Source organism: Odontesthes bonariensis, chromosome 9 (assembly GCF_027942865.1).
Source record: "Odontesthes bonariensis isolate fOdoBon6 chromosome 9, fOdoBon6.hap1, whole genome shotgun sequence".
NCBI classification, from domain to species: Eukaryota; Metazoa; Chordata; class Actinopteri; order Atheriniformes; family Atherinopsidae; genus Odontesthes; species Odontesthes bonariensis.
The window spans coordinates 8,683,948-8,711,516 of record NC_134514.1 but is presented as its reverse complement, the minus strand read 5'-3'; the positions used below and the strand labels follow the sequence as shown (position 1 = coordinate 8,711,516).

Genomic DNA, 27,569 nt, shown 5'->3' with positions numbered 1-27,569 from the left:
ATAAAGTGCCCTCCATCATATTTAGGACATTTTCCTGAGTTCCCCTTCTGCTCCTCCTATAAAAATCTAAATAAAACAAGTCAGACGTGATTAAAGTGCACATTCCAGACTTTAAGTTAAAGTAATTTTCGTACATTTCAGTTCCACCATGTAGAAATGACACTTTTTATACACAGTCCCCCTCATTTCAGGGCTCCATAATGTTTGGGACAAAGTAATGGTGGGCACACTAAAGCAGCCATATTTAGTACTGTGTTGCATATCTTTTACACACAATAACTGGTTGAAGTCGGTGAGGTGCAGCCACCATCAAAGCCTGCCTTTTCCAGGGGTTTGTCCCTTTAGGTTTCTTCTTCAGCACATAGAAGGCATGCTCAGTTGGATTTAAATCAGGTGACTGATATTCCATATTATATTCCATATTTTAGCTCTGAGAAACTCTGGTGTTGCCTCAGCAGGATGTTTGGGATCATCATCTTGTTGGAGGATGAAGCTCCGTCCAATGAGTTTGGAGGCATTTACTGGAACTTGAGTGGATCAGATGTTTCTATCCAGCTCAGAGTTCATTGTGCAGCTGCATCCTCAGTGAAGATAAGTGCACCAGTACCTGTGGCAGCCATACGTACCTGATACGGGTTCATCTTGGTCTCGTCTGTCCAGAGCATCTTTTTCCAGAACCCTGCAGCTCCTCTAAGGACTTTTTCCTTCAAAATGTTGTTTACCATCCTGTTTTTGTGGCTAACTAGTGGTTAGCATGTTGCAGTGTGGCCTCTGTATCTCTGTTCATGAAGTCTTCTGTGGACAGTCGTCTCTGACAAAGACACACCTGCCTCCTGAAGACTGGTTCTGATCTGTTGGACCAGCCTTCAGGGACTTTGCTTTACCACACTGAGGATTATTCCTCGGCCTACCAGAGCATCATTTATTCATAATGGTTTTAAATTGTAGAAGCAAGCTGAGGTATCTTATCCCTGCACCGATGAAGCAATGAAACACACCTGAGTGACCACAAACACCTGGAAGCCAACTGTCCCAAACATTACAGAGACCTGAAATGAGGGGGAATGTGATTAGTCTATATGTATAAAAGTGTTTAAGTCTGGAATGTGCACTTTAACCACATCTGAATTGTTTTAGAGGAGCATTTTTCAGAGGAAAATGTGCCAAACATTATGGAGAGCTCTGTAATTAACAGTTGACTTTTCTATCAATCAGTGCACTGAGTTGTAGTGATAAAATATCGTGAGAGAGGAAGTGACGTTTGTGACAGAAATGAAGACAATACCTTAAATTTTGGGTATCGTCAATTAATCTACAGTTCAACATTTTATGCTAAAACTCATACAACATACCAGCTGAAGGAGAAAAAGTCACAGAATGTTAAACTGTCTTTGTGAAACGTAGCTGCTGAAAATATCAAAACGGTTGAGACTGTTTCCAACAATAATCTGTTTGAAGGATATCTATGAAGGACATGCAGGCGTCCTGAGCCAGCTCCTCGTGGTTGACGACCTTCTTCAGCAGCGGCTGCTTGAGCGGCTCCCTGGTGCAGCTCCACAACTTGTCTTTCCCACGATTCTTTGTGACCATCACCCTGCTCAGAGTGTGTTTGGGAGGAGGCCTGGAGGAGGCAGGTTACATTACTGACGTATGTGGAGCAGAACATCACTAAATAACCAGAAATGATCAATGAAGTTTCAATCTGAGATGTTGGAGAAAACTGGATGTTCCATAAATGAAGTGTTCAAATGGACAATCTTTACCCTGAGAGGTTTTAATGTGTACACAACCGTATACGTTTTTATCCACATGTACCTGAAGTAGTCATAAGAAAACTCCTCCAGTGTGTAAGGTTTCACTTTGCTGTCCGTCTCCGGCACGAGGATCTGCGAGACACGAACCGACTCCTGCCGCTGGTCCGGTGTCATGGTTACCAGCGCCTGATTGGTTGGATTAAGTCAGATTACATCAGGTAACAACAAAACAAAGTTTTATATGTTGACTTTCTTTCTGTAACTCATTAAAAACACAAAGTGCACACAGTTTCAGATGTAAATGTGGGACAAATTCTCTTTTAATGTTTAAAAACATAAAGGAAAACAGTTTTAACAGAATTATTTTGGACTTTTTGATGGTTATTGGGAGTTTGTGGCTCTAAATCTACAGAACCTTTGGTTAAAATGAGACATATTAAACAGATTAAATTTAAAGTGAGAATTTTAGTTGAATTATCACTTTGTTAGAGGGTTGGATGTGATTCTAATTCATTTTTGCCCCTCTCACCACTATTTCTTGCTGGGGTCGGGTCATAGAAGGCAGGACGTAGACACAGTCAGCTGGGAAATCTCCTCGCTGATTGGTCCGTTCATTGATGCCATGTGCCCAGCCAGAGTTGAGGACCTGCTCGCCGGTGTCCTGGTCCAACACGATCAGGTCTCCCTTTAGAAAACTCAGGAACGTGGACTCCTCCCCAGCTGTGGGAAGACGACGCCACAGTTTACACTGAGGGGACACAGAGTCGACTCTCTGGTACGTTTAGGACATGTTGGGACCATGAATACAGACTCCTAGATTACCCAAATATAACTACAGAGTAACCCTGGGACTCAACACACCCCGGGTACCTTCCAGAACATGCAAAACAGTGACAGTGGTGGCTTTTCTAACTCTGAATGTATGAAGTTAATGTAAACGCTGTGGTGTTGGTACCAGATGAACCATCACAAACATGAATAAACTATAATCTTTAATCTATGAGTAATTAAATATTTAGAGCATAATGCTAAATATATAATATAATGCAGACTGGATAACAAACAAGGAAACAGAATAGGAACCAAAGACAGAAAAACCAAGACATGAAAAACAAATCTAAACCAAGAAAAAACACAAACCCTAACACATATATTAAATAAATAAATAAGCGCTGAAATGAATAAATATGCCCTGAAAGAAATGTAAATGAAAGAAATAAAATAATTTAATTGATAAAATAAACATTTTTCAATGGCTACTTTAATTTCATGGCTCTTTATATTTAGTTCCTTATATTCCTTTTATATCCTTGTGTTTGGCCGCGATAGTGAACTTGAGTCAGTCTCAAGGAAACGGACCTAAAAACAAAACTGAATGAATTAATTTGATAACAAAACACAGGAGGAATGATATTTGATGGTTGATTTCAGATATATACTTGACTTATATTCCCTCATTAGGTTAGTTTTTTGTAGGCAAGGCAAGGCAATTTTATTTATAGAGCACAATTCATACACAGGGCAATTCAAAGTGCTTCACAGCTACACAAGAAGGCAATAAAATCATTAAAAAAAAAATTTAAAAATTAAATAAAGAAATTAAATTAAAAAAAAATAATAATAATTAAAAACCCATTAAAATAATCATTAGTTAATTAAAAAGTGAAGAGTGCAGATAAAATACTTTCAGGTAATTGTAATTGAAGTAACGTCTCCATGGTAACAGTATGACAGCTCAAGACTTACCGGGGCTGGGGTTGTCCTGCAGAGCGACCACAAACTTCGACCTCATCCTCAATCCTTCCAGGAAAGTCACCACCAGGTCTCGGATGTCATCTGCGTTGTTGGAGGTGAAGGTGTACTCTTCTCCTTTGATGGTCGCCAAAGTGAAACTCTGGCCCTGCAGCTTCCCTCCCCTAAATGAGGAAAAAGTCCTGACTGTCACCACTGATTCTGCTACAGTTTCTGTTGGTGTTGATGCAAAATCAGCCGTTATGGGAGGATTATAGTTGATGACAAACCTCTTAAGTGTCGTGACCAGAGCCGGCCCAAGGCATATGCCAACTACACGGTCGCTTAGGGCCCGCGTAGTTGGCATATATAAATATATACATGAAATTAAAATAACATTGAATAATTTAAACAAAATTGTATTACACCAGAATTTTTATTTTGACAAAATACTAATACTAGGTTAATTTATGCCTCCTGTTGGCTGCTGCCACCGTTGGGCAAAATTATTTAAGTACTGTATTTATTATTTAAGTATTTCATTTTGATTACAACTTTATTTTTCTGTAAGATAATGTGAATGTCATTTGATTCTATTTTGTATTTGGATTTTGAACATTTTGCACACCATTGCACATCTGAAAGAAATTAAACTATTTAACGTGTTTACTATAAAGTCAGTCTCCAGCCTGCTGATGTTACTTTCAAATAGTTAAATTAATGAGCCATACCCATACATCACTCTTTATGTAGAAGTTAATTAAACCATATTTATGAGTTTGCTATCCCTTTAAGGTTAAAAACAAGAATGACACCTGTATAATGTAAGATGATTACAAATAATGCTAATGATTGTGGGTCCGTTACACACATAACAGTGTAGCCTATGGAATAATGAGGCATCTGGAGCTGAGGTGATGGTAGGGGGGCCCCAAATGAAATTCTGCTTAAGGCCCCATAAAGGCTTGGGCCGGCCCTGGTCGTGACAGTGGCTACAGCTCACACAATAATTCTCACCTGCTGCTGGAAACTGCAGTGATTTCTGGGAAGGAGAGCTCTAAGAGAACCTGCTCCTGCTCATCAACAAAATAAACCCCGGTCCAGTTGACGGCAACGATCAGGTCGTTTTTAGGCAGACTGGGACCTAAGAGACGGAACGAGAGAGAAAGCATCAACTCCAGTGCCCTAAACATCCCTTAAAATTGACTAAACCAGTAAACGATTCGGGTGTTTCTTTGTGTTTGGACCACATAACGATCTTCATCTTTTAAGAGGAAGACTTCTAATAAATTTTTTACTTCGGATCGTATTTTATTTACAGAACCAATTGTTGTGTTTTCTGCTGTGAAAGAGGAAGCAGCAGAGCCTCGTTTAACCCGCGTGCACTTAAAAACAGGATGCACGCGCCAGTCTTTATGCGCTCTGTCTAAACATGAACCCTGTGTGGCTCCAGTTTAATTATTATGTACGCAGCGATAACAATTAGCCTGGTAATTTATGATTATTGGGTTTAACATCAGAAAGGTCAAAGCCGCTGTGATGTCATCATTTCAAGATTATAATTACAATAGTAGTTGAAGGAAAATTACATTTCATCCACAATATCCAGAACTTATCTTGTTGAACGCACTGAAAACCTCACACGCCTGCTCACTTTACCACAGTGATTGGCAGTAAAACTGGACAGCAAAATGGGAATATTATGACTTGTCTGCTTCTTCTTTATTCTCCCCCTCAGCTTGACCCGTAAGGAGTCGTGTCGGTGTCTCTGTGGCCGTCTTTGAGCGGACTCCATCGTTTTCCATAAAACATTTCTTATGTCTTCTCTGTGATCAGCTTTTCAGTCTTAGACTCTGAACTTCCTCTGCGCAGCAGCAGGATTTAACAGTTTTGTTGGACAGTAAGTGGGAGAAGCCAGGCACAGAGATCATTAAAGGGAAGGTGCACATGGTTTTATACATGTTTCTGTTTGTAGTGTTTGGCACACGAGTCCGCTGATGATGATGATGATGACTGGAGGGATCATTGATGGTTTAAAGGTGACCATATTAATATCCATCCTTGGTTCAGTTTAGTCATTTCGGTTCATTTCTACACCACTAAGGCTACGGCTACACGAAAACGAAACGAGGTTTTTTTTAAAAACGGGTACGAAAATTCTTGCGACCACACGGAAACGCGCTGCTGTCCAGACGAAAACGATGAAACGATGCAGTACACACGCCACTGTGTCACGCCACGCTGTGAGACAATAGAGAAGTGTTAAAATTGGCTCACAGCGTCAACGTGTGACTGACGCAAAAACGTTTTAGCTGTAACAATGGAAACGAAACGAGGCCGTTTTCAAACTTTCCCACTCTGGAACCCGTTTTCAAAAACTATCGTTTTGGGGTAGTGGGAACGCCGGCTCCGTGTGGCCGCGACAGCGAAACGATAAGAAAAAGTATCGTTTACAGTGAAAAACGTTTCCGTGTAGCCGCAGCCTAAGAAGGAGCCTGTATGAGTTCCTGTTGAGACGTATTGAAGGAAACGACCTCTTTGAGCACCTGTTGAGGTGGAAAAGGTTCTCACCTGAAAACTTAAATGCTTCGTAGAAGCGAGAGAAAAGCAGGGGCCACTTGTGGCGTGCGAAGTCCACCACCTCCTCCTTCACCTTCTGAGGGTCAAACCTCTTCTGGGTGTAGATGCCCTGAGCAGACAGACAGTGGATATTTATTTATTTTTGGAAAGAAAAACAAACACAAAGTGCCACATTCAATAAAATCTGGTTTACTGAAGCTTTTAGTTGATAGAACAAAGCACTGGCTGATTTCAAAGCGGTTATAATGTAACCGAAGGAAGACATGAATGTCTGTGTAAAACATTCTGACAGTCTATGAAGCGGTCATACAGTCTATGAAGCGGTCATAGAGATTTCTGGCTGAAAACAGCAGCTCCCCTTCTGGAAGGACACCGACAGACTTTGTCTCGGTCACCTTTTTGTGCGCAGCCATGATGAAATGAGCCCATTTCTCCACCGTCCTGGAGGTGCCGACTTCTCTGTCGGGGATGTAGGACGGGATGAGGCTCAGGAGGCGCTCCAGGAGGATCTCTGATCCATAGTCAACGTAATACTGCTGTGAGGCCAGCTCTGCCAGGTCGTCCTGGAGACACGGAGAGACAGATTTACACCAGCGTTGTCAGGGTAACTTTCCAATCTGTGCGCTAAAGATAAACAAAGCATCCTTAGTTACCCTGTCAGAGCGGTACTCCCCGAACTTGACGCCCCGGACTGTTTGCTGGTAGATGAGGTTGGTGGCGACCTGGTCATCGGCGGGGTTGTGCCAAGGTGTAAAGATCTCCTTCCTGAAGAAGAGCCTCCAGGGGGCGTTCCTCTCCTGAGCTCCCTGCTCCTTTGCGTACTGCTCGCACTGCGACACGGCGTCCATCACGTGGTCGTTCCCACTGCCTAAAGACGAGACCTGCAGACGGAGAACATCACAGGTGCAAAGTGGTGTGAATGTGACAACATTTTTCTCCCCTGCTAAAAAGATAAGCAGTGCAAGCCCCTAAAAAAAACAATAAAAGTCTAATTTGCAACACTCTATTTACCTTCAGAATAAAGTTATTTATGTTAACAATTAGCATACTGACACATAGTTTTGGGGAATAGGCTTAATCCATGATCGATTGAGGAATTATGTACAATTATCTTAACTAATAGATCACTAATGAAGCCAGGATGTACTTTGGAAAAATCAAATGACAGACAAACATCATTAATGATTAATGCATCAACTTTTATGGTGATTAATGTAGAGCCTTTTTATATTCTATGTTCAGCTTTTGGAAGTTATACAAAAGTACAAAAGTGAACCTTAATAATGTTCACCGGCTGCCTGAAAACAACCTGAAATAGAATTTATTTCAATCAAAGAAATGTTGTGCCTGAGATGCTCAGTAAATATTCAGTGCACATATGAGCAAAATACAACAAATGTCGATTAAATTTGCAGAAATAACTTCTGTTCCTCGTCTCTTTGAGCTGTTTCAGTTTGTTTTAGGATTTGGGTAAAAGATTCCCCCGTCTTTAAAAAACTGGTTGAATCTGATACATTTTTCCCCACAAAAGGTTCAGTTACTCTTAACTCAGAACAGTGAAAAGATACAAATACAGAGGAGTGTAAAGTCAAGGAAAAGGAAAAGAAAACACATTTCAAACCTTGTCAAACAGAGCGATGTACAGCGAGAACCCGAAGCGGTCTCGCAGGTTGATCTTGTCCGACAGAGAGTTGCAGAGCTCCTTGGCCGTGGTGGCCGAGTCCGTCAGCAGCGTTTTAGTCGTGCCGTCCATGAACGTCACCGGCAGCATGATGGGCTTTTTCGACTTGGTGGCCTGAATTTTAGAACGAAAATCAACTTGATTTTCATCTGAATTTCCACTCGTTTGAAGCTAGAAAACGCACACTGCCTAAATCTCTACAGAGAAATGATGCAGTTTTTTTTTTAAAACGTTGGAAACAAAAAGGTAAAAGCTGAATGTAGTTGAATCCGTGCATCCTTCTCTAGTGGAATTTGTCAGGTCAGAGTTTGTACCTGCAGCTCCAGCCAGGATGGCGGCTGTGTTCTTGTCCCATTGACAAATGTTCGTCTCAGCCTCTCTTCGCAGTACGGAGCGTAACCCGGTGGCCCGTTGCTGATGAAGTTCCTCAGGTACTACAAGAAATAAGAAACCATAACTAACACATTGTTAATAATCGGTGCAAATGGTGTGTACAGATGTTGAGGGTCAGTGTTTTCATCTTAGATTTTGGACATCCTGACCTTGACGAATTTGTCTGACGGGGCGAAGCAGCCGACGCACAGAGAGATGAGGATCCAGCCTCGAGCGTGAGAACTCTTGGACGGGTTCTGACTCAGCTGCTTACAGATCTGACAATAGATCTCATCCCTAACAGGCGCCGGATATTAACCAGGTTATTAACAACGAGCAGCATCCACATTTATGAAAAGGTACTGAATTAAAGGAAGTTGAGACAAAACAAACTGGATTTTTACTTTTGAGTAAAAGATTTTCATTTAGCAGCTTATTTAAACACAGATAACTCTGAACTGGATGTTCTTCATGGACACATTCTGTTATCTTAAATGTTGGAATGATTTTGATGTTTTTCTTCGTAAATTCATGAGATTTAACATTTTAGTTTCATGCAGCCGTCCACAAGAACCAACGAGTGCTGAAACGTTGCATGTAGAGAATGATGTCATCGTGACACTTTATTTATTTACCTCAGAGCCGGTCTCAGGATCCCGTTACCGATTATAAAGTGAAGCTTCTCCAGGTTGGATGTCGGCCTGTCCTCCAGCATGCTGTTGCCATGGAGACCATACTCGCCATCGTTGAGGCGCTTGGTGACCTGAAATACATTCAGTTTTTTAAAAGCTGAGAGCCGAATCCTTCAGAAATAAGGTCAGCGTTTATAACAAACCTCCTCTGTGATCTTGGATTTCTTCTTCAGGGTGAGAGACACCAGTTTGTGTCGGACGCTGTTTTTCTTGATGCTGTCAGAGTGCGGCGTCTGGAGGCAGAGCGAGACAGGAGAACAGCTTATGCGCTCAATGACAACCCAAAACACCACAACTGTATCAACAATATAACGTTAAAACATACGGAGGAGTATCACATTTCTAGAATTAAGTTGAAACGGATCAAAATGAAAGTAGAATAAATAAGATTAACTCAAACCAGCATTAACAGATAGACACACAAAAAACCCTGCGTAAATTAACTGGTGAAACTGAACTTCAGAACAGGTTTTAGTGCATAAATACAGAGTGATAATGGGTAGAAGTACATTAAAGAGACTTTTTTTTAAGGAGAAACAGAAACTCAGCTGAAAAAGCTGGTAATGAACGAATGTAAGGGTATCGATGGACTAATATTATTAATATTTAGAATTTATTGTCAACATTTTGTATTTATTCTCAAAATTGGAAACTCCTCGGTATCTTTTCCTAGTGAGACCCTAACGCTTTTTTAAGTATATAAAAAAGGAGTTTGGAAGAGCGAATAAAAGCCTTAATGTTACTCAGAGGGAAACAAAAGTACAGAAAAGCGATACCTTGATGCAGAACTCATATATGACATTTAATTATGACAAACAAGCTGAATATAATGGTTGAAAATTACAATTTGTATACCAACAAGACGTTTATGTCGAGTATCAGAAGAAATCTGGAGGTAAAAAGATAAATAAAGAGCCACTTTGCCACATCTTTGTGCCAGATGATCATGATAAAAGGTACATTACACCCACAATAATTCATCAGCTTTAAGAGCATCAGTTAATAAATAAACTGGAAATCTATGCAACCAAAGATATATGAGGTATCTATCTATTGTTCTTGAGTTAGCATTCATTTGTGAAGGATCTACTTCAGTTTATTTACGTCTCACCTATTATCAACTCCATAAAATCCACCGGTGCTGTCAGCATGAGGACTGCACATGATCCCAGTAGAATTTACATCATTAGAATTATGATACCGCTTTTTATTTTAATATTTAAGTATTATGTCTTTCTTTTTTTTTACCTGTTTAATACAAACCCTTTGTTACCCTTTCCTACATCATATTTCTATTCATCCTCTGTGCTGGAAAGTTCACAGTGAATCTCATCTTCACTTTAGCACATTAAAGAGCAGCTCGATGGAGCCCACATAGATCCTGCCCACATAGATCCTGTCCACATAGATCCTGTCCTCCTCCTCACCTCCCCCTCCCCCTGCAGCGCCTGCAGCTCTCTCTTGTAGGTCTTCTTTCCCAGCGTCTCGTAGATTTTGGTCATAACGGGGATCTTCTCGCTTCCATCGCTGATGGCCGTGTGGTACTTGGGCTCCGGCAGGTCGCCCATGAACCTCAGCACTGTGATCCAAACCGCCAGAGCCGCCTGAGCGGGACACAGACAACATATTTATCTTTTTAAAATGTCTCTGTAGGAACGCCGTGATGACTTTGTTCCATCTTTGATATTTGTTAAGAGGTGAGCGATGAACCTTCCACCAGTAATCTGAAACTGTTAAACGTTCTGCTGCAGGTCATATCATGCCTTTCATTTAAGGACAAACAGAGGTTACGAAAGATAAAGAGAAAAATAGACTTTATTGTCTTATAGTGAAAGTTGTCTCTGCAGCACACTCACAGCAACAATCACATCAGGAAAATATGCTAAATTCTGCAAAAGGGAGAAAGCTAAGCTGCCACTTTCATGACTTTATTTAAATGTGTGCAACTTTGTGATATTTGTATGCATTCAGTTAACTACTCTGCAGGTCTACATGCTCAGTGGAGTCGAGCGACGGTTACAGCTTGACCCGCAGAGTCAGAAATCAAAGGTGTCTCACCAGCTGGTCCCCTTCATCGTCGTGGAACAGCAGCGGCTGTTTGAGAGGTCTTCGAACGTAAGTGTGTGTGGTGGTACCCTGGAAGTAGGTTGCAGCATACTTGGCGAATTTGTACTCAGACAAATCCTCCTCTTCGTCGTCTTCAGGAAGAGGAAGAGCCTCATCCAGGTCCTGCTCCTCCAGCTCCCGATGCGTGCGCTCCAAGTCCTGCAGAGGAGACACAGCCAGGAGCATGTTTACATGTTATGTAAAGAGTCTACTTTGCATGTGTGTTTAATACATCTCACAAGTGACACATAAATCATACAAACATGACCACACCAGGACAGGATTTGTCCCTTTATAAATGTGAGAAAAATAGTTAGTTTTGTCTAGAAAGAGGAAACTGGTGTTAAGCTCACCTCAAAGCCAGCGGGGGCTTGTCCTTCCTGACCCGGTAAAGAACTTGTCGTTCCCAGGAAGCCGAACATCTTGTCCACCATTTCAGAGTCGTTGACAGGCTCCATCCGGGCCTTCTCCATCTGTTCGACCATCTCCTTCTTCCTCCGGGCTTCCTCCTTTTCCTTCTTCTCCCGCTCGGCATCTTCTTTGGCCAGCTGTGCCAGACGCTCCTTGATGACAAAAAAAGTAAAGAAGTACACAAGGCCATATAAACTCTGAGACAGGAACAACAAAAAAGGCTGTTACAAAGACAGCTTTTTACATCTGACAAAAAGCAGAAACTGAGAATGTTTTTATCTGTCAGAGTTTGTTTACCTGGTGTTTGCGTTCAGCCTCAGCCTTCGCCCTTTTTGCAGACATCTGGTTCCTTAGTTTGGTCTCTTCAGCCAGACGCATCTTCTCGGCCTCCAGCCTCCTGCGGTACTGAGGACAGAAACGAGTCCAAAGTGAAAGAAAGCTGCAGCCAAAATCCCAATCAAATCGCACTGGATCCAGTTTATGTAATGTTAGGGGTGGACAGGGACTAATATTCAATTAAGGCTGCAAATTAAGTTATTACTTGAATTAAATAAGGTACAGAAGTCAAAATATTTTAAAAAAGAATCTCAGAAACAAGTAAAAACGACACAAATGAGGAATTACGGGGGATTAAAATAAATATTTGGGCCATTAAAGTATACAGAAAGTGTATTTCTGCAGCAGAATGGCTACTATAGAGTAAACATACACGTAATATCGTGGAGTTATGTTGCTTCTTTGGATATATTCAAAAACAGCTCCAGTAAATCAACTAGTAATATAAAAAACAGCTCAGAGCTGAACGTCAGCACCGTACTTCCACTACTCTGAGTGTTTACCTCGCCCTTCAGCCTCTTGTACAGCCGGCGGGCGATCATGCCTCTGGTGTAGGCCTGGACGGTGATGACGGCCCACAGTCTGTGCCTGAACGCCCGCCGCACCAAGTAGCCCCGGCAGCGACCCTGAAAGCCTGTGATTCGCTGACGGGCCACGTGATACGATGCACACAACTTCCTGGAGCGCACCAGAGCCTGGAGGCGAGAGAAGCCCGCTCGCATCTGTAGACGCAGAGCAAGAGAAGAAGAAAGTTTACCGTCCTGTCCGTGTGCACGGCTCCCTAACGTGGTGTGTAACACAGAAAGATGCTCCTCACAGCTCCATAGTTCTTCCTGCAGTAATAGCCTCTCCACATCTTCTGGATAAACAGAGCCGACTTCCTCATCTTTAGGAAGTTAGATCTGTTGGAAAGAAATTAAATCAAATACGACTTTGAACATTTGAGTTTTAATGAGGATTTTACTTTAAATGACAAAGACACGCTGCACTGTTCTATAAGGTTCATAGAAATCTTATTCCTGCAAAGGATTCAGAGAGTGAGATCAGGATTTTTAAGCCTACCTGTCCTTGAAACCTCGAACCACCTTTTGGATGAGGATGACCTTGTCCGTGATGGCTTTGTCTCTCTCAATCTCCAGCAGCATGTCGTGGTGATCCTACACAGAGAAAACTACAATCACAACCGCACTCTTTGCCGCTCAGTTTTCCTGCTCTGACTCCTCAGTTTCATTGAAAGTTCAAGGTGGGACTGCAGGTTGGAGGCAATGAGGACTGTAATGTCGTAGCACACCAGTCTGATGAGTGCACCGTTAAACAGATTATTTCCTCATATGTTAACATCCACACAAGACTTGTTGGATCAAAGTCAGCAGATACGTTAAACAAAATATAACAAAGCTGTGGACAACAAGCTCTAAAACACTCAACGGTTGCTTTAATTAATATCAAGTAGAGCTGCACGATATTAGGAAAATGTGCAAAAATCATATCGAATGTTGCGATGACCGTATGACTTGGTGATAAATAAACAAACATCTCAACATATGGTGTTAATCTCAGGTGTATTCACAGAGATAACAAACAAGTGGAATACAGCCCTGAATATTAAACCATGACCTGTCCTATTCAAGTCTAAATGTCTTTGAAATAATGAAACAATGATAAATATTGATACTCACTGATACTTTCATATACCTACAACCATTTATATACATATATTTTTTACTTCTTTAACTTCTGCTCTTAATCTTTCTTCTTTTTGCCTTGGCTGTTTGTCTAAATCTTGCTTTTGTTCTTTAAAGCACTTTGTGTTACACTTGTGTTTGAAAGGTGCAAAACAAAGAAAGTTGAGCTGAGTTAATACTTATTTTTAACACGTTTGCCATCATAGAAATCTTAAGGGATCATCAGAGTTCCAACTAATCATCCAGAAGGGGACATTAATGCCTGAACCACATCTCATACAATGCATCCAGTTCCATTTTCAAAACAAATTACCAAAAGAACAACAGTCGAAAAAGGAAAAAGTTTGGAGTATGCACTAATTTCTGAAAGCGAATAAAGACAGCTGGACTGACTAACATGAACAGCATATCCAGACAACATGGCTAAAAATGAAAATATCTGACCTCCTAAAATATCTAAAGTTCACTTTAGTCCATCTGAAGTCAGGAAGCAGCAAACTAAAAAGCTACTTCCATCCCTACAAGCTTTAATCTGGCAGCTTGCTCCTAATATGACTGACAAATGAACACATTTAGAAATTCTTCCATCTCCTCCTCCTGTGATCTGTCCATCCACCCTCGGGCTGATGTAACCACATCCTGTGGGGGAAGTGTGGATGCTGCCCTGCTCGCAACCTCTGCGCTCTCTCCTTCCTGCTGTGCTTCCTGTCCAGCCGAGCAGAAAGGCCTGACAGAGAAAAGCTTCCAAACCAGGAGAGTCAACAGATTTCTGGTAAAATTCACCTTCATTTTAAACGCTGTCACAGTCAAACCGTCGATTTTTCCACTTTTTCAGATGTGACACGTTCACGCTTCACAGTGTGCGGTGGGTCAGCTTTCACACTTCAAACAAGAAAAACAAATGATTCGTTCCAGAGTCAGAAAATAACAACACCGTGTCTCTTCTGGATGTTTTTACTTTCATTAGAACCAACTGATGATGCTCTGAAAACAACACCAATTTAAAGCCTCAGGTGAGGATCCTGTTTGTTTAAAATGGCATCAAAGGTCATTAGAACCAGGTGTAGTTGTCTGCTTTCATCTGTAAAAATCTGCTCTTACACTCGACTCCAAGACTAAAAACCTTTATGTGACCAAGCGAGAGTTCAGAAAACACTTAAATTTGTTCTAGAAACGCAACTAGAGGGGTTAAAAGATATTCAAAACCAGCTGAAGGCACATCTTCAAACTTTTTATCTTCAAATTAAAAAATAAGTGACAGTTTCAGAGTTTAATGTGTAACATCTAAACAAAGTTTGACAAAACCAGCGGCGGAAAGACAATACTTTGACAGAAGGCGTTGCACAGGACAGAATAAACTGCTGAGCCTTAATCACCACCAGCTGATATTTTCATTTAACCTCAGAGGGGATAAAGAAAGTGACGGTGTCACCATGACGGGCAGCTGGCGGACGTGACTCTGACCTCACATCAACATCTGCCCTCACTGGGCAGGAAACCAAATTCATACTTGTGCAATACTCGCTCAGATAAAGTTTTAAAAAAAGAGAAAAACACACATTTGTTCCTGTGAGCAGGCGTGAACTGGAAACAATCCCAGCAGAGCTTCGATTGGGATGAACTGGTTCATTCCCAGCCAGCTACAACAAGGTCTCCTTTTGGATTCTGAGTTATAATTAACCGCCTGATTTCATACATTTATATTAATATGAATTAATGCAAATGTAGGAAACGGTAATGAAGTAGCAGCAACCAGATGTTTGATGAGGAACTCGCCAACCAAACTGGAGAGTCGTGTTGAGTTGTGGTGAAATGGGACGTTTCTGCATGATGTCATCACGACAGCGAGCGAACAGTGGTGAAGCACTGAGGAAGGATTCAGCATCACTTTGTTATTTGTCCTCAGATGATGTTGTGATACAAGAAGTCATCACAGATGCATTTGCTGTGAATGTTGTCATAAATGACAGACTTGATCAAAACAGACTAAAAGCTGTTTGGAACATTTTCTCTTGCGGCAGTGAAGCAAACCAGTGTGGCGCAGGGCCGGAAAACAAAGCTGCGATATCTCTGAACCTCAGGCGCTACAGGGCGCTTTGTTTTCCAAAAGCTTCAACCATATACTGTATCTTATTGCTTTAACTGTTTATCGCATCATTGCCCTTTAATGCAGGAGTACCTTCAGGAAGATCTTGGTTTTTCCCATCTGCCAGTCGTCATCTCGGCCGAGCACAGCCACAGCGATCCTCTGACAGGTTCCCCTCAGGTCCTCCTGATGGTGTAGACGTGGAGGTTAAGGGTATGTCTCACTTCTATCAACAAGCTAACGCTCTTAAGTCTAATTTATCGTTCTTTCATAACCATGAACGCACACAGACAATCATCGCGTGGTGATAAAAACACATGGTTTTATCTGACTGGTTTCAGAGGAGAGTTGACAGAAAACTAAAAGGATATAAGAAAACTTATTTTGGAAGAGTCACTGAAGGTAAAAACACAATTTAACCGTCAACCTGTTGGGACAGTTCGTCTAAAGAGAAGGAAGTCTTCATCCTAAAAGCTTTTTCTCATTAAATGAGCACTGCAGTACAATCAGCCCGTCACCCTGATGCCAGGAACCTCCTTCGTCATGTAAAGGCCTCTCTGTAGGAAAGAAAAGGCTTTATCACTTGCACCTGCACACTGGCTTCCAGTCCATCTCATTACTTGTTTTTAGGAGTGTTAACGGCGTGCTGCCACCCTGCATGTCTGAACTTTTCCAGCCTCACACTCTGGACCGATCCCTGAGGTCTGTCAATCAAATACTCTTGGACATTCGTCGATCCCCGCTCACAAACAGAGGTGACAGAGCTTTGTCGTTGGCGACTCCTAATGTGTGGAACAGCCTGCTTTTTCACGTTTTAGCTGCCCGGTTCTTTGATCAATTTAAAACACAATTGTTTTACTTTTACCTGACGGAGACTGCTGATTATACTCATAATTGTATAGATTTTACAGCACTTTGATCCACAGACAGCTGATTGGTCTTAAAAGATGTTTAAATAACCTTTAATCTCAGTTGATACACAACTTAAACAAGTGTTCACACTTAAACACACACATTAAAAAAGATTAATTTGTAAAGGAACAAGAAAATGAATGACGATATAAACCAAATAAAACAATAAGTGCATCGAAAATGTAAAAGTATGAAGCAAGAATAATTAAAAGAAAGAAAAATGTGGAAATATTAAACATAAAGTATCACAACAGGTATTTTATACTGTTTGTTTTACTTTTACCTGATGGAGACTGCTGATTATACTCATAATTGTATAGATTTTACAGCACTTTGATCCACCGAGGCTGTTCTGAAACCTGGTTGTTTAGCAACACGGAGGCTACAAAACAACCCAAAACTGAACCCTCTGCAGAAGCATTAAAACTAAACATAATGCTGTGACCACACAGCTGTCTGGTCTTAAAAGATGTTTAAAAAACCTTTAATCTCAGTTGATAAACAACTTAAACAAGTGTTCAAAAAGATTAATTTGTAAAGGAACAAGAAAATTAATGATGATTTAAACAAAATATAACAATAAGTGCATCGGAAATGTGAAAGTATGAAGCAAGAATAATTAAAAGAAAGAAAAACGTGGAAATATTAAACATAAAGTATCACAACAGGTATTGTGGAGGTATGGTGAAACAACCCGACACACTAACAATACCTGTTTGTACGCCGGTTTGACTCCAGGCATGAGCACTCGGTAGCGGTCAACAAACTCTACGAAGGTGTAGCGGATGGGATATCCGGCACGCCGGATACGAATGGTCTCCATCATACCCGAGTACCTCAGCTGACGCACACACAGATCCCTGTCAAACAGCTGCAGAGAGAAACGTTTCATTTACTGATCCCGCAGGACGCATTCTGATCACGTGTTAAAACAAACTGCAAAATATACTGTATATATTATAAATAAAGCAGGATTCACTACTTTTGTCTTTATGTGATCAATCGGAGAAAAGTCTGAGAGGTTCACACAGAAAAATGAGTTGAATGTTAAAATAGTAATGATAAATAAGTATACATCACTTACTCTTTATGTATTACACCTTTACTCTGTCAAACATTTCACTATCTATCTATCTATCTATCTATCTATCTATCTATCTATCTATCTATCTATCTATCTATCTATCTATCTATCTATCGATGTTAGTATTAAAGTGACCCTCCTTTATATGGAAGTGGTCCCTCATTGCTCATGAATGATTACAGTTGTCATAAACTATCTTAAGTCTGGTTGCCTCTGACTACGGAGGTGTTTTGACCCTCTACAGCATTGATTATCAACCGAATCCTGTCAAATAAACGTACTGAGCTTCTAAAGACACACAGAGGGAAACTCACCATGGGTTTCTTGAACTCATTGGGTTTGATGCAGCGAACGAAGAAAGGTTGACAGACGCTCAGAGTTCTCATCAGCAGCTCCAGAGACCTCTTAAACTGACTGCTCAGAGTGGGAGAGCGTTTCCTGGTTTCTGCCCCCTAAAAACACACAACACACAGTCACATGCACTCAACATGAAGCAGCAGCGAAAGTGTCAGAAACAAAGAAGACCCTTTCTGCTCTTCCTGAACTGTGGCAGCAACCTTTTTCCTCTTTCTCTGTCTCTGAATATAAAAGCCTTTTTTTTCTGGCTGACAACTCAAATGTTAAAGTGCAGACAGAGCAGTGACAGGGACACTAATCAATCATCTAATTGATTAATTAGTTAAGCAATGGTAAATCCAGCTGCTCTTAAAGCAGAAATGATTGTTTCAGCTCCTATAGTCAGATTTTTTCTTTTATTCATGGGACATTTAAAACCGGTTGAATGTTTGTTAAATTAAATATTGGAGGATTTGTCCACTAACTTCTAATTTATGACATTTTCTAGGAGTAAAACTATAGATACGTTCACAAATCATTTAATAGATATGGCATTTTTAAGGCAAGGCAATTTTATTTGTAGAGCACAATTCGTACACAAGGAAATTCAAAGTGCTTTACAGCTACATAAAATCACATTAACACATTTAACCGAAATAACTACCCCAAAATACCAAGAACTACCATACCAAGAACACATTTTGTGATCTATACTACATTTTAAAACTAATATTTAGGGAAAATACACAAAACACAAAGGTGGAAAGTCATTTTAATTTCAACAGGAGATTGATAGCCATAAACCCGGCTAAAGCTTTAGCCGGGTTTAGCTAAGGTTAGCCAAAGGTTAGCTAACTTTAGCCGTGTAACCGTTGAGTTAGCCCAACTGTAAAAGTAACTAAGCTGTGGCTGGACTGTATCCTGTTAACAGTTAAATTGAGTGTTTTCAACCATCACATACCACGAAATGTCAACCCTTCAAATAGCTTGTTATCATGTTAGCAAATATTTATCATAATTAATTTAATTTAATAACCCCAATTCTGACTTGTTATATGTTATGCACGGGATTATTTAACCGGAAAAGTACTTAAATTGTTTCCGTTTTCACACTAATGAAACTCGTATACATACACTTCCCCCCAGTGGTCACAGTCAGGAACTGCACACTGCATACTTTTGCAAAGACCACTTTTCTTTATATTAAAATGGGAGTAAAATGATTGGGAAGATTAATAACTCTTACAATTTTCTTGTAAATATAAGTTAAATATTCTATAGAAAGATATATATGTAAATTATTTACCAAAATATTTTATTTAGATTTTAATTTTTAAAAATAAATTGATGGTAGAACTATGAGCGCTTAGTTCCCTCTAGTGGTTTTATTGAGAAACTACATCAATTTGTGACGTTATCTTTTGTATAATATGAGCTTTCCAGTGAGTACTTTTTAAAATTTAAACCATAGTTTGATAAATAATTGTTGCATGGTGCAAATTTAAACTTAATTTTGAAAAAAGTTAAAGAGTATTAAATCAGCAAGTACCAGGTTATAGGTGAGTACTGATCATAATATCTAAATGAGGAGTATATTTATCATGTCGGCCTTTAGTTAGATAATATTGAGATATTGGCAGTGTGTTAAACATATAAAATACAATCAAACTTTTGGGGCATAGTTGAGAAAATGAAGAAGAGCAAAAAATGTATATGTTTCCAAAAAGAGAAATGAAGATAACAATAAATTAATTATAACATTACTTATATTATAAGAGCTATCAGCTCTATTGTAGATTAGACAAAGTATGACATCATCACCAATGATTAAAAGTATAAAATCAAAGTAAACCAGTGGACTTCCACCATCGATATAATTCATTCTTCAACGCTTTGTCTTAGTTTCCTCTTTTTGGCCACTAAAGGGCACCAAGCACTCCTTAAGGTTATTATTTATTTATTTATATGTTTTTCATATGTTTGTAATGGAGAAAAGACATTACTACATGCATGAGATGGATGACGCACACAGATATGACAGATTAGGGATTAAGGACAATGGTTAATATCTGAAAAGATGATGAGCAAACGTGTGATTTTCTATTTTCAGACCATGAGTGACGTTGGACATGATGAGGATGAAAGAGAGACGAAGAGGTGGACTGAGGTTCTTTTGTTTTTGAAGACAAGGGTGTATTTATTTATTTTTGTTACCTTGGGGAGAAGTGAAGCACCAGGAGCATAACCACACAGAAACTGGCAAGAAGCAGCACACAGACACGTGCGCATACATAAACCCCCACACAGAAAAAGGGAAGACAGAGAAGACAGTAATGTTACTGAGAAACATGCGAGATAAAACAAAACATGCAGAAGAAGAAAACAGCCTCAGGTGCTTTACTCATTTGTTCCTTCTGAACTCTCATGTTTTAACACCACATGTGATGCTTAATGTCTAATGTGATGTCACTGAGCACAACATTTTACTGAATCACCCAAACTGTGCTTGAATGAAGCAGGCTGAGCTGACTGACTCTGTGTCGGTGACCTGTTCATACATGCAATACCATAAAATGAACATTTGACCTGCTCCAGACATGAATGTCTATGTAAAATGAGACGCATTCAGATGAGGATTCTCTGAAAAGTCCCTTCAGTTTTAACAGCTGACGGTTGAGGATCGGGGATGGGTTAGTAACCAGTAAACAGAGCATAGCGATGAGTAGAAGTTAGTCAAAAGCACAGTAATTACAGCAATGGGGGAAGCTCCTGGAAAGAAAATATTACCTTTGCCACCACAAAGAAACTGTGATCAGGGGCAAAATTACGAAATAACAGAAAAACAGTAAATATTGGAGTTGATTTTCTTCACTTTTAGGCAGTAAAGGCCTGAAATCTGATGCAGAACTTGAAAAAGTTCATATTGTTAACATTATGGCTGCAGCTTGTGTCGTAGTTATAACTTTTCTCAGCTGATTCCACAATGCCGACCGGCTGCCTGTTAGCACAGCAGCAGGGTAACGAGGATATCTTTTTTATGCCGATATGGCAGAATCCTTATTCAGTTCAGTTCAGTTCAATAATACTTTATGAATCCCTGAAGGGATGTTAGATTGCTGCTGTTTTAATAATTATTATTAAAGACATCCTGTTGCTACAGATAGATAGCAAACATGTAGAAAGTGCCGCAGAGAGGAAGGTGTGGTAGAAACCTTTAGAGGTTGACATCGATGGGCTGGGATGTTGTTTTTGCAGCTTGTGCACATATTCTGCTTAATCCTATACTGTAAACTGAGTGTGTGTGAAGGTAGCTGTGTTATTGTGACATGTTCAGCAGTTAAATTAGCACCTGCTCGTCTTTTTGTTAGTTGTTAGTCGGCTGTTTTAGTCTCATTATAATGATTTTTCTGTTAAATTGAAAGGAGATTGTGGTTAATAGACGTCATAGCTGATGAAGGAAAGTTTCTTTCTTAAATGTTTTCATCATTTCGGCTGGAAACAGGAACTTCAGACTTATTAATTAATGTTGAATCTTGAACAGGAATGTAAACAAACACCTTATGTGGGGAAACTCTGCCCCCTTGTGGTCGTTATTTATGGAGAATAAAACTTAAAAATCCACCTTTTACATGCCACCTCATACTACAAGCACATTTCATACTATCATGTCGTTCGTGTCTACATGTGTTTGTATGTTAATGTCTCTTTGCTCGTTACCATAGCAACATCAGCCTGGAAGATTTGCTTGATGAACTTGTTTTTGGAGGAGTGAACCAGCTGGATGATGTCACCGTATAAAGTGTCTCTGTTTTTCTCCAGGAAACCTGCAGGACACACACACACACACACACACACACACACACACACGCACACACACACACACACACACACACACACACACGCACGCACACACACACACACACACACACACACACACACACACACACACACACACAGTGTTACAACGTGCGCATAGTAAACAAGTGTTTTCTTTTCTTCTTTGAGCCCCTATTGATCATCTCTCCAGCCCTCAGATTGATCAGGTGACCCTTTAAAGGAGCCCTACACCTGGGTTGGGAAACACTAAACTCTGTCATTGTATAAATAGACATTCGAAGGCTGACATTTGTAGTCAGAATGAGCACTTTGACAATTTTCTCCATATATTTTTAGCTGCTAACACATTTTTTTCTGACAGCTGATAACACTTTGACTTTTACGTGCTATAAAACTGTGGCGCTTTTGAACTATGAACAAGTTGAGCCTATGAAATGTCACTCTGCTTGTGAGACAGTGTGAGTCACATTAGAATAAGACTTATATTTGCAATAATCATCTTCTGCGCTGTGTGTGAAGCGACTCTGACCTCTTGTTTCGTAGAAAACAATCCCAGCAAAGTGTTGGATGCCAAACTGAGTCTCATAGTTGTTCTTTGGTGGGATGTAGTATGTGTTGAGTTTGTGCTGGAAGTTGAGCTTGTTCAGCATGGTGGTGTCTGTTCCCTGCAGGACAAAAAAATAGAAAAAGAAAACAGACTATTTGATTGTGGGAGAGTTTGATTTAATATTATACAGAGCAGAAACCCATCTAACTCCAGACATTCATTCTATCTTTTTTGGGGGTAAATCGAATCAGTCGGTCATTGCCGTTATTTACCCAAATAAATTAGTTTGTTTAGCTTGTCTGCACTTTGTCCAAAACAGACTTGCTTGTCATGTATATACATGTCTTTTAGTTGTTGTGGATAAGACATAAGCATTCAAATAAACCAAATTCTGACTTTAATATCTATTATTCTTAAGTTTTTTCGCTGAAACAGAACTTGAGTTTTTTATGATTTTACACTAATGAAGCTTGTTTGTATCTACTGCCCTCCAGTGGTCACAATCGGGAACTGCAGAATATTTAACATTGCAAAATGGGATTATGATTAATTACCTGAATTTTTATATAAACATGAGCAAAATTATCTAGAAAAATAGACAGGTAAAATATGTCCTCTAAGGTTTTATTCAGATTGTTATTTTTAACCCATAATAAGGATGGATATGATGATCCTTGTAGAATTACCGAGAATTCTCAGAGCCGGATATATCTCTATATACGGCTCTGAGAATTACAAGTCCTTACTGCCCCCCAGTGGTCCCAGTATGTAATTACACCGACATGCCAAGTTAGTTTTTATAACAACATGAACTATCCAGTCTGTGCTTTTTAAGATAAAACAATAATTTAATAATGATTCTTAAAGAAATGAGAATCAACACTGAATGGTGCAATTTAAGTTTAATGTAATAGATTAATCAAATCAGGCGTCACCAGGTTACTGTTCTTGTTTAGCAAGCTGTGAGCACAACACTGACACATCATCTCCTTGTAAAGTTATGTTTTGACCTTGTTTATTCAAACAGTTGCAGTAAAAGCTGGAGAATGTTAGTCCAGATTTTACTCTCTTTTATCTTTCACCTGCTCATCTCTAACTGTCTCTTGTCTCTGGTTTGGACTTTCTCTTCTGAAACAAGCTGCCGGCTACAGCAAACCAGAACTGGACAGGTAAACAGTGAGCTGAAAGTCACCGCTTTGCTTGGAAACAACACAAACAGTCTTAACTTTAACAATTAGCGGCTTGTTTTCATGAGACAACACTTGCACCAGACCAGAAAGTCTCCACAAAGGTGTTACAGACAAACTGGAAAGCAAACAGGCTTATGATGACTAACCTTTGAAGGAACAGAAACCAGCAGATTCCAAACAGAAGAGCTGTATTGGGTGTGTGTACCTTGGGGAACTTGCTTTCCTCGTCGATGAGTGAGATGATGTTCATGGGTTTGATGGCAATCATGTCTAGAGCGTCCTGGTTGTCGGTGAACTCGATGTGCTGCCAGTTGATGTTTTCCAGGTTGTACTCCTCCTGCTCCAGCTTGAAGACGTGACGGACGAAGAACTGCTGCAGGTTCTCGTTGGCAAAGTTGATGCACAGCTGCTCGAAGCTGCAGGGAGAAGGGCGAGAAGAAGCAAAATAACAGAGGATGGAAGCCTTACTGACAGCTTTATTCGCCAAGTACGTAGACGGTTGTTGTCTCTCTGGTTAAAAGACAAATTAAATATAAAATAAGAAAGAAAGATGAAAATAAAGGGAATGGGAGAGAAATCTTGATGCCAAATATACAGTAATGAATGTGCAAAACTTTGACTACACAACCACAGTGAGGTTGGTAGTACGTCTTATTCGCATGTCAGTACGTAATGCTCCATTAAGTATTTAATGTGTTTAAGGTCACAATGTTTAGGTTTATCAGTGTATATTTCACATGATGATAAAATTATTACTACATTCTAAAATATGTGGAAAGGAAAATAATACCAGACAGGTTTGTGACACACAAACAAACAGAAGTGAGATGACATTTGTTGTATTTGGCGCTATATAAATAAAAATGAATTGAATTGAATTGAAGTTTAAAAGATCAGTAGAACTGCATGAAATGAGGAAGCAGGTGGGAGGAGAAGGAAAGGTGTGTTTTGACTGCAGTCCTCCTCGTTTCAGTGGAAAACAAAGCAAGTCCAGGTTGATCCGAAAAGCTCTAATATGAATTTATGCGGTGCTTTCTGAACTAATCGTGTCATTTGTGTTTGCTCTGACCAGAAACAAAAGAGAAACAAACTGGGTGGATACTGTGCGATAAGTGTGCGTTTTTACCTGTTTACAGTAAAATTCTCAAAGCCGAAGATGTCCAGCAGTCCTATGGAGCGTCTGAGAGTTTTGGGCTGGAAGGATGGAGGCTTGTAAATGGCTGCATTGATCTTCTCCACGATCCACACAAACAAACGCCCGTAAATACCCTGCGCACATACACACAGGCCGAGACATCGTTCAGAAATGTAAAAGTCCCTGGAAGTTTAGAGCTCCGCTGAGTCCCTGTTTAGTTTGTCGTTGTCTATGTGTTCGATGTACGTCTCTGATGATGGTTTCACAGTAATGTGCAACAAAGGCAGTGAAAATAATTAGGAAGCAATAATTATGCGTCGTACCTTAACAAAAGCGTCTCGGACGTCGAGAGCTTGTTCCATGTTGAGTGGAGTGGAGACGGTTTCTCCTCTGGTGATCAGCGTTCGGCTGGTCAGACAGTTCATCAGATCCTTACTATCAACCTAAACACACAAACACAGGAGCTCCTTCAACCTCAACCTCCTCGTGTTTCGACTTACATGGCACTGAACAGTGATTATGGACAAGAGTGGATTATTATGTAAAGACTCAGAGGCTCCCGGGGTACAGTCAGTGTTTGAAGAACAAATATTCCATTTGTTTTTTGTTCTAAAGTCTGAGTCCTTTTCAAAGTATGACACTGAAGCTTCATGAAAGTTATAGTGTGCACACTGCCCAACTTTGGGCCCGATTCAGAGCGTCTCTCATCTTCTGCTGTAAGAACTCAAGACAACACTGCAAAAAAATCTAAATCTTACAAAGTATATTTGTCTCATTCTATTTAAAATATCTCATTACACTTAATATAAGACACAACTGCCTAACAAGTACCATTTCAGCCAGATATAGGGACTTGTTTTAAGACAATACATCTTGAATATCTTGTTCAGGGAAAAAGTCTTGAAAACATCTTGTTTTGAGTCATATGTCATGTGAAACAAGCTTTTTTTGACATTTGAAGAAGTTGTTAAGCTAATTTCAAGATCCCTTTTATCTCAAAAGTCTTAAATATCACATCTTATTTCAAGAAATCTTGACAAACCGATTTTCACTAGTTACACTGGCAGATTTTTTTGCTTATTTCAAGCAAAAACGTCTCGTATTTGTTGTTTTTTTACTTATTTTTGGAGGGGCATTTTTTACCATGAACTGAGTGATAATTATTCTGTAAAATGATGCCAGTATGTCAGAGTTACGTGTTCATTGTAGATGAATCCTTGGCTACTGAAACAGATCGAGAGGTGTCATGAAAGCGTGTGCGTTTGTGCGTCACCTCTAGCAGTGTAGCAGCAGTGGTGAGCTGAGGGCACCGGACAACCTCGCAGGTATCCAGGTTATCATAGGTGCGAGCTGCAAAGTCAAAGGTCAACAAGATAAATGAAAACAACAGAACATACTTAATGCAAAAGATTTATCAAACAATCAGTGTGGACTGCAGTGGTTTTACACAATAAACTACGTATACAGAGAGCCCCAGTGGAGAAGTGTTTAAAAAAGAGCTCTAAACTAGTGGCAAGCATGAAACTAAAGGAAACTAAAGAACTGGGGAACATAACTGAATGTTATGAAGCATACAGTGTTACCTTCATATCGCAGGTTTCCCATATGTAATATGGCAGCCAGGAGCTTAGAAATCTCCCAGTTTTCCTTATCAGTAAACATCAGAACCTGAGCAAACAAAACACATGGAAACATGCATCAGTATCCTTCAAATATGAGCGGAGTCACGCTTCACAAACTGGTAGATGATAAAGTAACCTTTGTTGTACCTTCATTGCAGAGCGGATGTTGGAGTATTCTTTCAAGTCATCTCGGCCGTCACAAACTGTACATTTTCCCTGCAGAGGAACAGAGATGGATGGGGAACAGTCCATGTTTAAAGAGAAAGAAAACACTGTAAGTGTCAGTTTATATACATACTGTGTGCTTCTCTCATGAGGATCGTCTCTGATGTTTTACATCCATTTTACATTTACACATTATAGCTGAGGAATAAGCTGCTTATCAGTCAAACAAGAGTGAAAGGCAGGAAGCCTTTATTAAAGTCTGTTGCTAACTTGGTTTATAACAGTAAGAATTGCTCTGAGACCATCTGAAGTGAACTCTCTCATTATTGTTACAGATTGATGGATTGTAGAGGTTGATGAGGAATGCAGATACGGGAGGATGGTGAACTGGTGACTTTATTTAAACAAACAAAAAGCGCAGCCAGGCTGGAAAACCAGAAACTAAATTGATGAAAAACGATAACTTGGAGACAGGAAACAGACTGCAAACGGAGTAGCGACAGCAAGGATGTGACTGAGACAAACAAAGGAGAATCTGTGGGGAGCTAATGAGAAAGTGACTGCAGCTGTGACAGTGACAATGAACAGCTGAGTGTGGAGCTGAGGAAACTGAGAAATTCTACTAATCTGGAAACTAAACTAAGACAGAATAAATTAGAAAGTGAACGAAGATCAAGACCGAAAAAATAAGTAAAAACTAAACAGGAAACACGAGGAATAAATACTCCAAATACTGAGAACAAAACATAGAAAACACAAACCAAAATAAAACCGAACAGTTATTCAGCACTGAATGATTATAAGGATGTCCTGTATTCATGCATGTTAAAGCGTACTCACTATGGTCAGGTAGGTGTAGTCCGTGGCTTTGTTCAGCCCCAGCTTCTTCTTCTCATCTGCAGACATGCCCTTCAGCATGCAGTAGAAGATGTGATAGTTTCTCTCATCATAAGCCTGCAGATTACAGAAAGAACTGAAACCGCATGTTGCAACATCTTGTAAAGCATTTATATGGTTCCCCAAGTCTTAATTCACAGGTTGGAGCAGCACAGACAATAAGAAGGTTTTAATATACACAACATGAAGAGCAGATAAAGGGAAGAGAACACCATGATGGGACGTAAGCCCATAACACAGTAATATATGACAGAGTCACAGTGTACCACCAAACAATATATGCAACAAACTGTGTGTGGAGATATCAGGAGACTCCTACAGTGTAAAATAAGGCTTCATTGATTTCACTGTATTAAGTTACTACCTCTCTGTGTATTTAGTTGTTTTTTATTAGAAGAAATTTAATTCTT

General features: G+C 39.9%; 1 protein-coding gene across 1 annotated transcript in view; it reads right to left on the bottom strand.

The window, feature by feature from the left end:
* The window catches only part of myo7aa (myosin VIIAa), a 51,208-nt gene that overhangs the window by 8,553 nt on the left and 15,086 nt on the right, over positions 1–27,569 (bottom strand). The window contains exons 8-39 of the mRNA XM_075472977.1: positions 27,103–27,216; positions 26,245–26,313; positions 26,059–26,143; positions 25,749–25,825; positions 24,799–24,918; positions 24,467–24,609; positions 23,546–23,756; positions 22,133–22,268; positions 21,484–21,590; positions 17,745–17,882; positions 17,059–17,217; positions 15,528–15,620; positions 12,726–12,820; positions 12,481–12,565; positions 12,167–12,385; positions 11,625–11,732; positions 11,270–11,479; positions 10,869–11,075; positions 10,238–10,414; positions 8,954–9,043; positions 8,754–8,881; positions 8,289–8,415; positions 8,061–8,180; positions 7,687–7,860; positions 6,719–6,946; positions 6,461–6,628; positions 6,057–6,174; positions 4,503–4,629; positions 3,501–3,670; positions 2,284–2,474; positions 1,816–1,940; positions 1,464–1,621 (exon numbers count right to left, since the gene is read on the bottom strand). Of these exons, the coding sequence (XP_075329092.1) occupies positions 1,464–1,621; positions 1,816–1,940; positions 2,284–2,474; positions 3,501–3,670; positions 4,503–4,629; positions 6,057–6,174; positions 6,461–6,628; positions 6,719–6,946; positions 7,687–7,860; positions 8,061–8,180; positions 8,289–8,415; positions 8,754–8,881; positions 8,954–9,043; positions 10,238–10,414; positions 10,869–11,075; positions 11,270–11,479; positions 11,625–11,732; positions 12,167–12,385; positions 12,481–12,565; positions 12,726–12,820; positions 15,528–15,620; positions 17,059–17,217; positions 17,745–17,882; positions 21,484–21,590; positions 22,133–22,268; positions 23,546–23,756; positions 24,467–24,609; positions 24,799–24,918; positions 25,749–25,825; positions 26,059–26,143; positions 26,245–26,313; positions 27,103–27,216 (4,477 nt within the window). The remainder of the gene's footprint in view (positions 1–1,463; positions 1,622–1,815; positions 1,941–2,283; positions 2,475–3,500; positions 3,671–4,502; positions 4,630–6,056; positions 6,175–6,460; positions 6,629–6,718; positions 6,947–7,686; positions 7,861–8,060; positions 8,181–8,288; positions 8,416–8,753; positions 8,882–8,953; positions 9,044–10,237; positions 10,415–10,868; positions 11,076–11,269; positions 11,480–11,624; positions 11,733–12,166; positions 12,386–12,480; positions 12,566–12,725; positions 12,821–15,527; positions 15,621–17,058; positions 17,218–17,744; positions 17,883–21,483; positions 21,591–22,132; positions 22,269–23,545; positions 23,757–24,466; positions 24,610–24,798; positions 24,919–25,748; positions 25,826–26,058; positions 26,144–26,244; positions 26,314–27,102; positions 27,217–27,569) is intronic.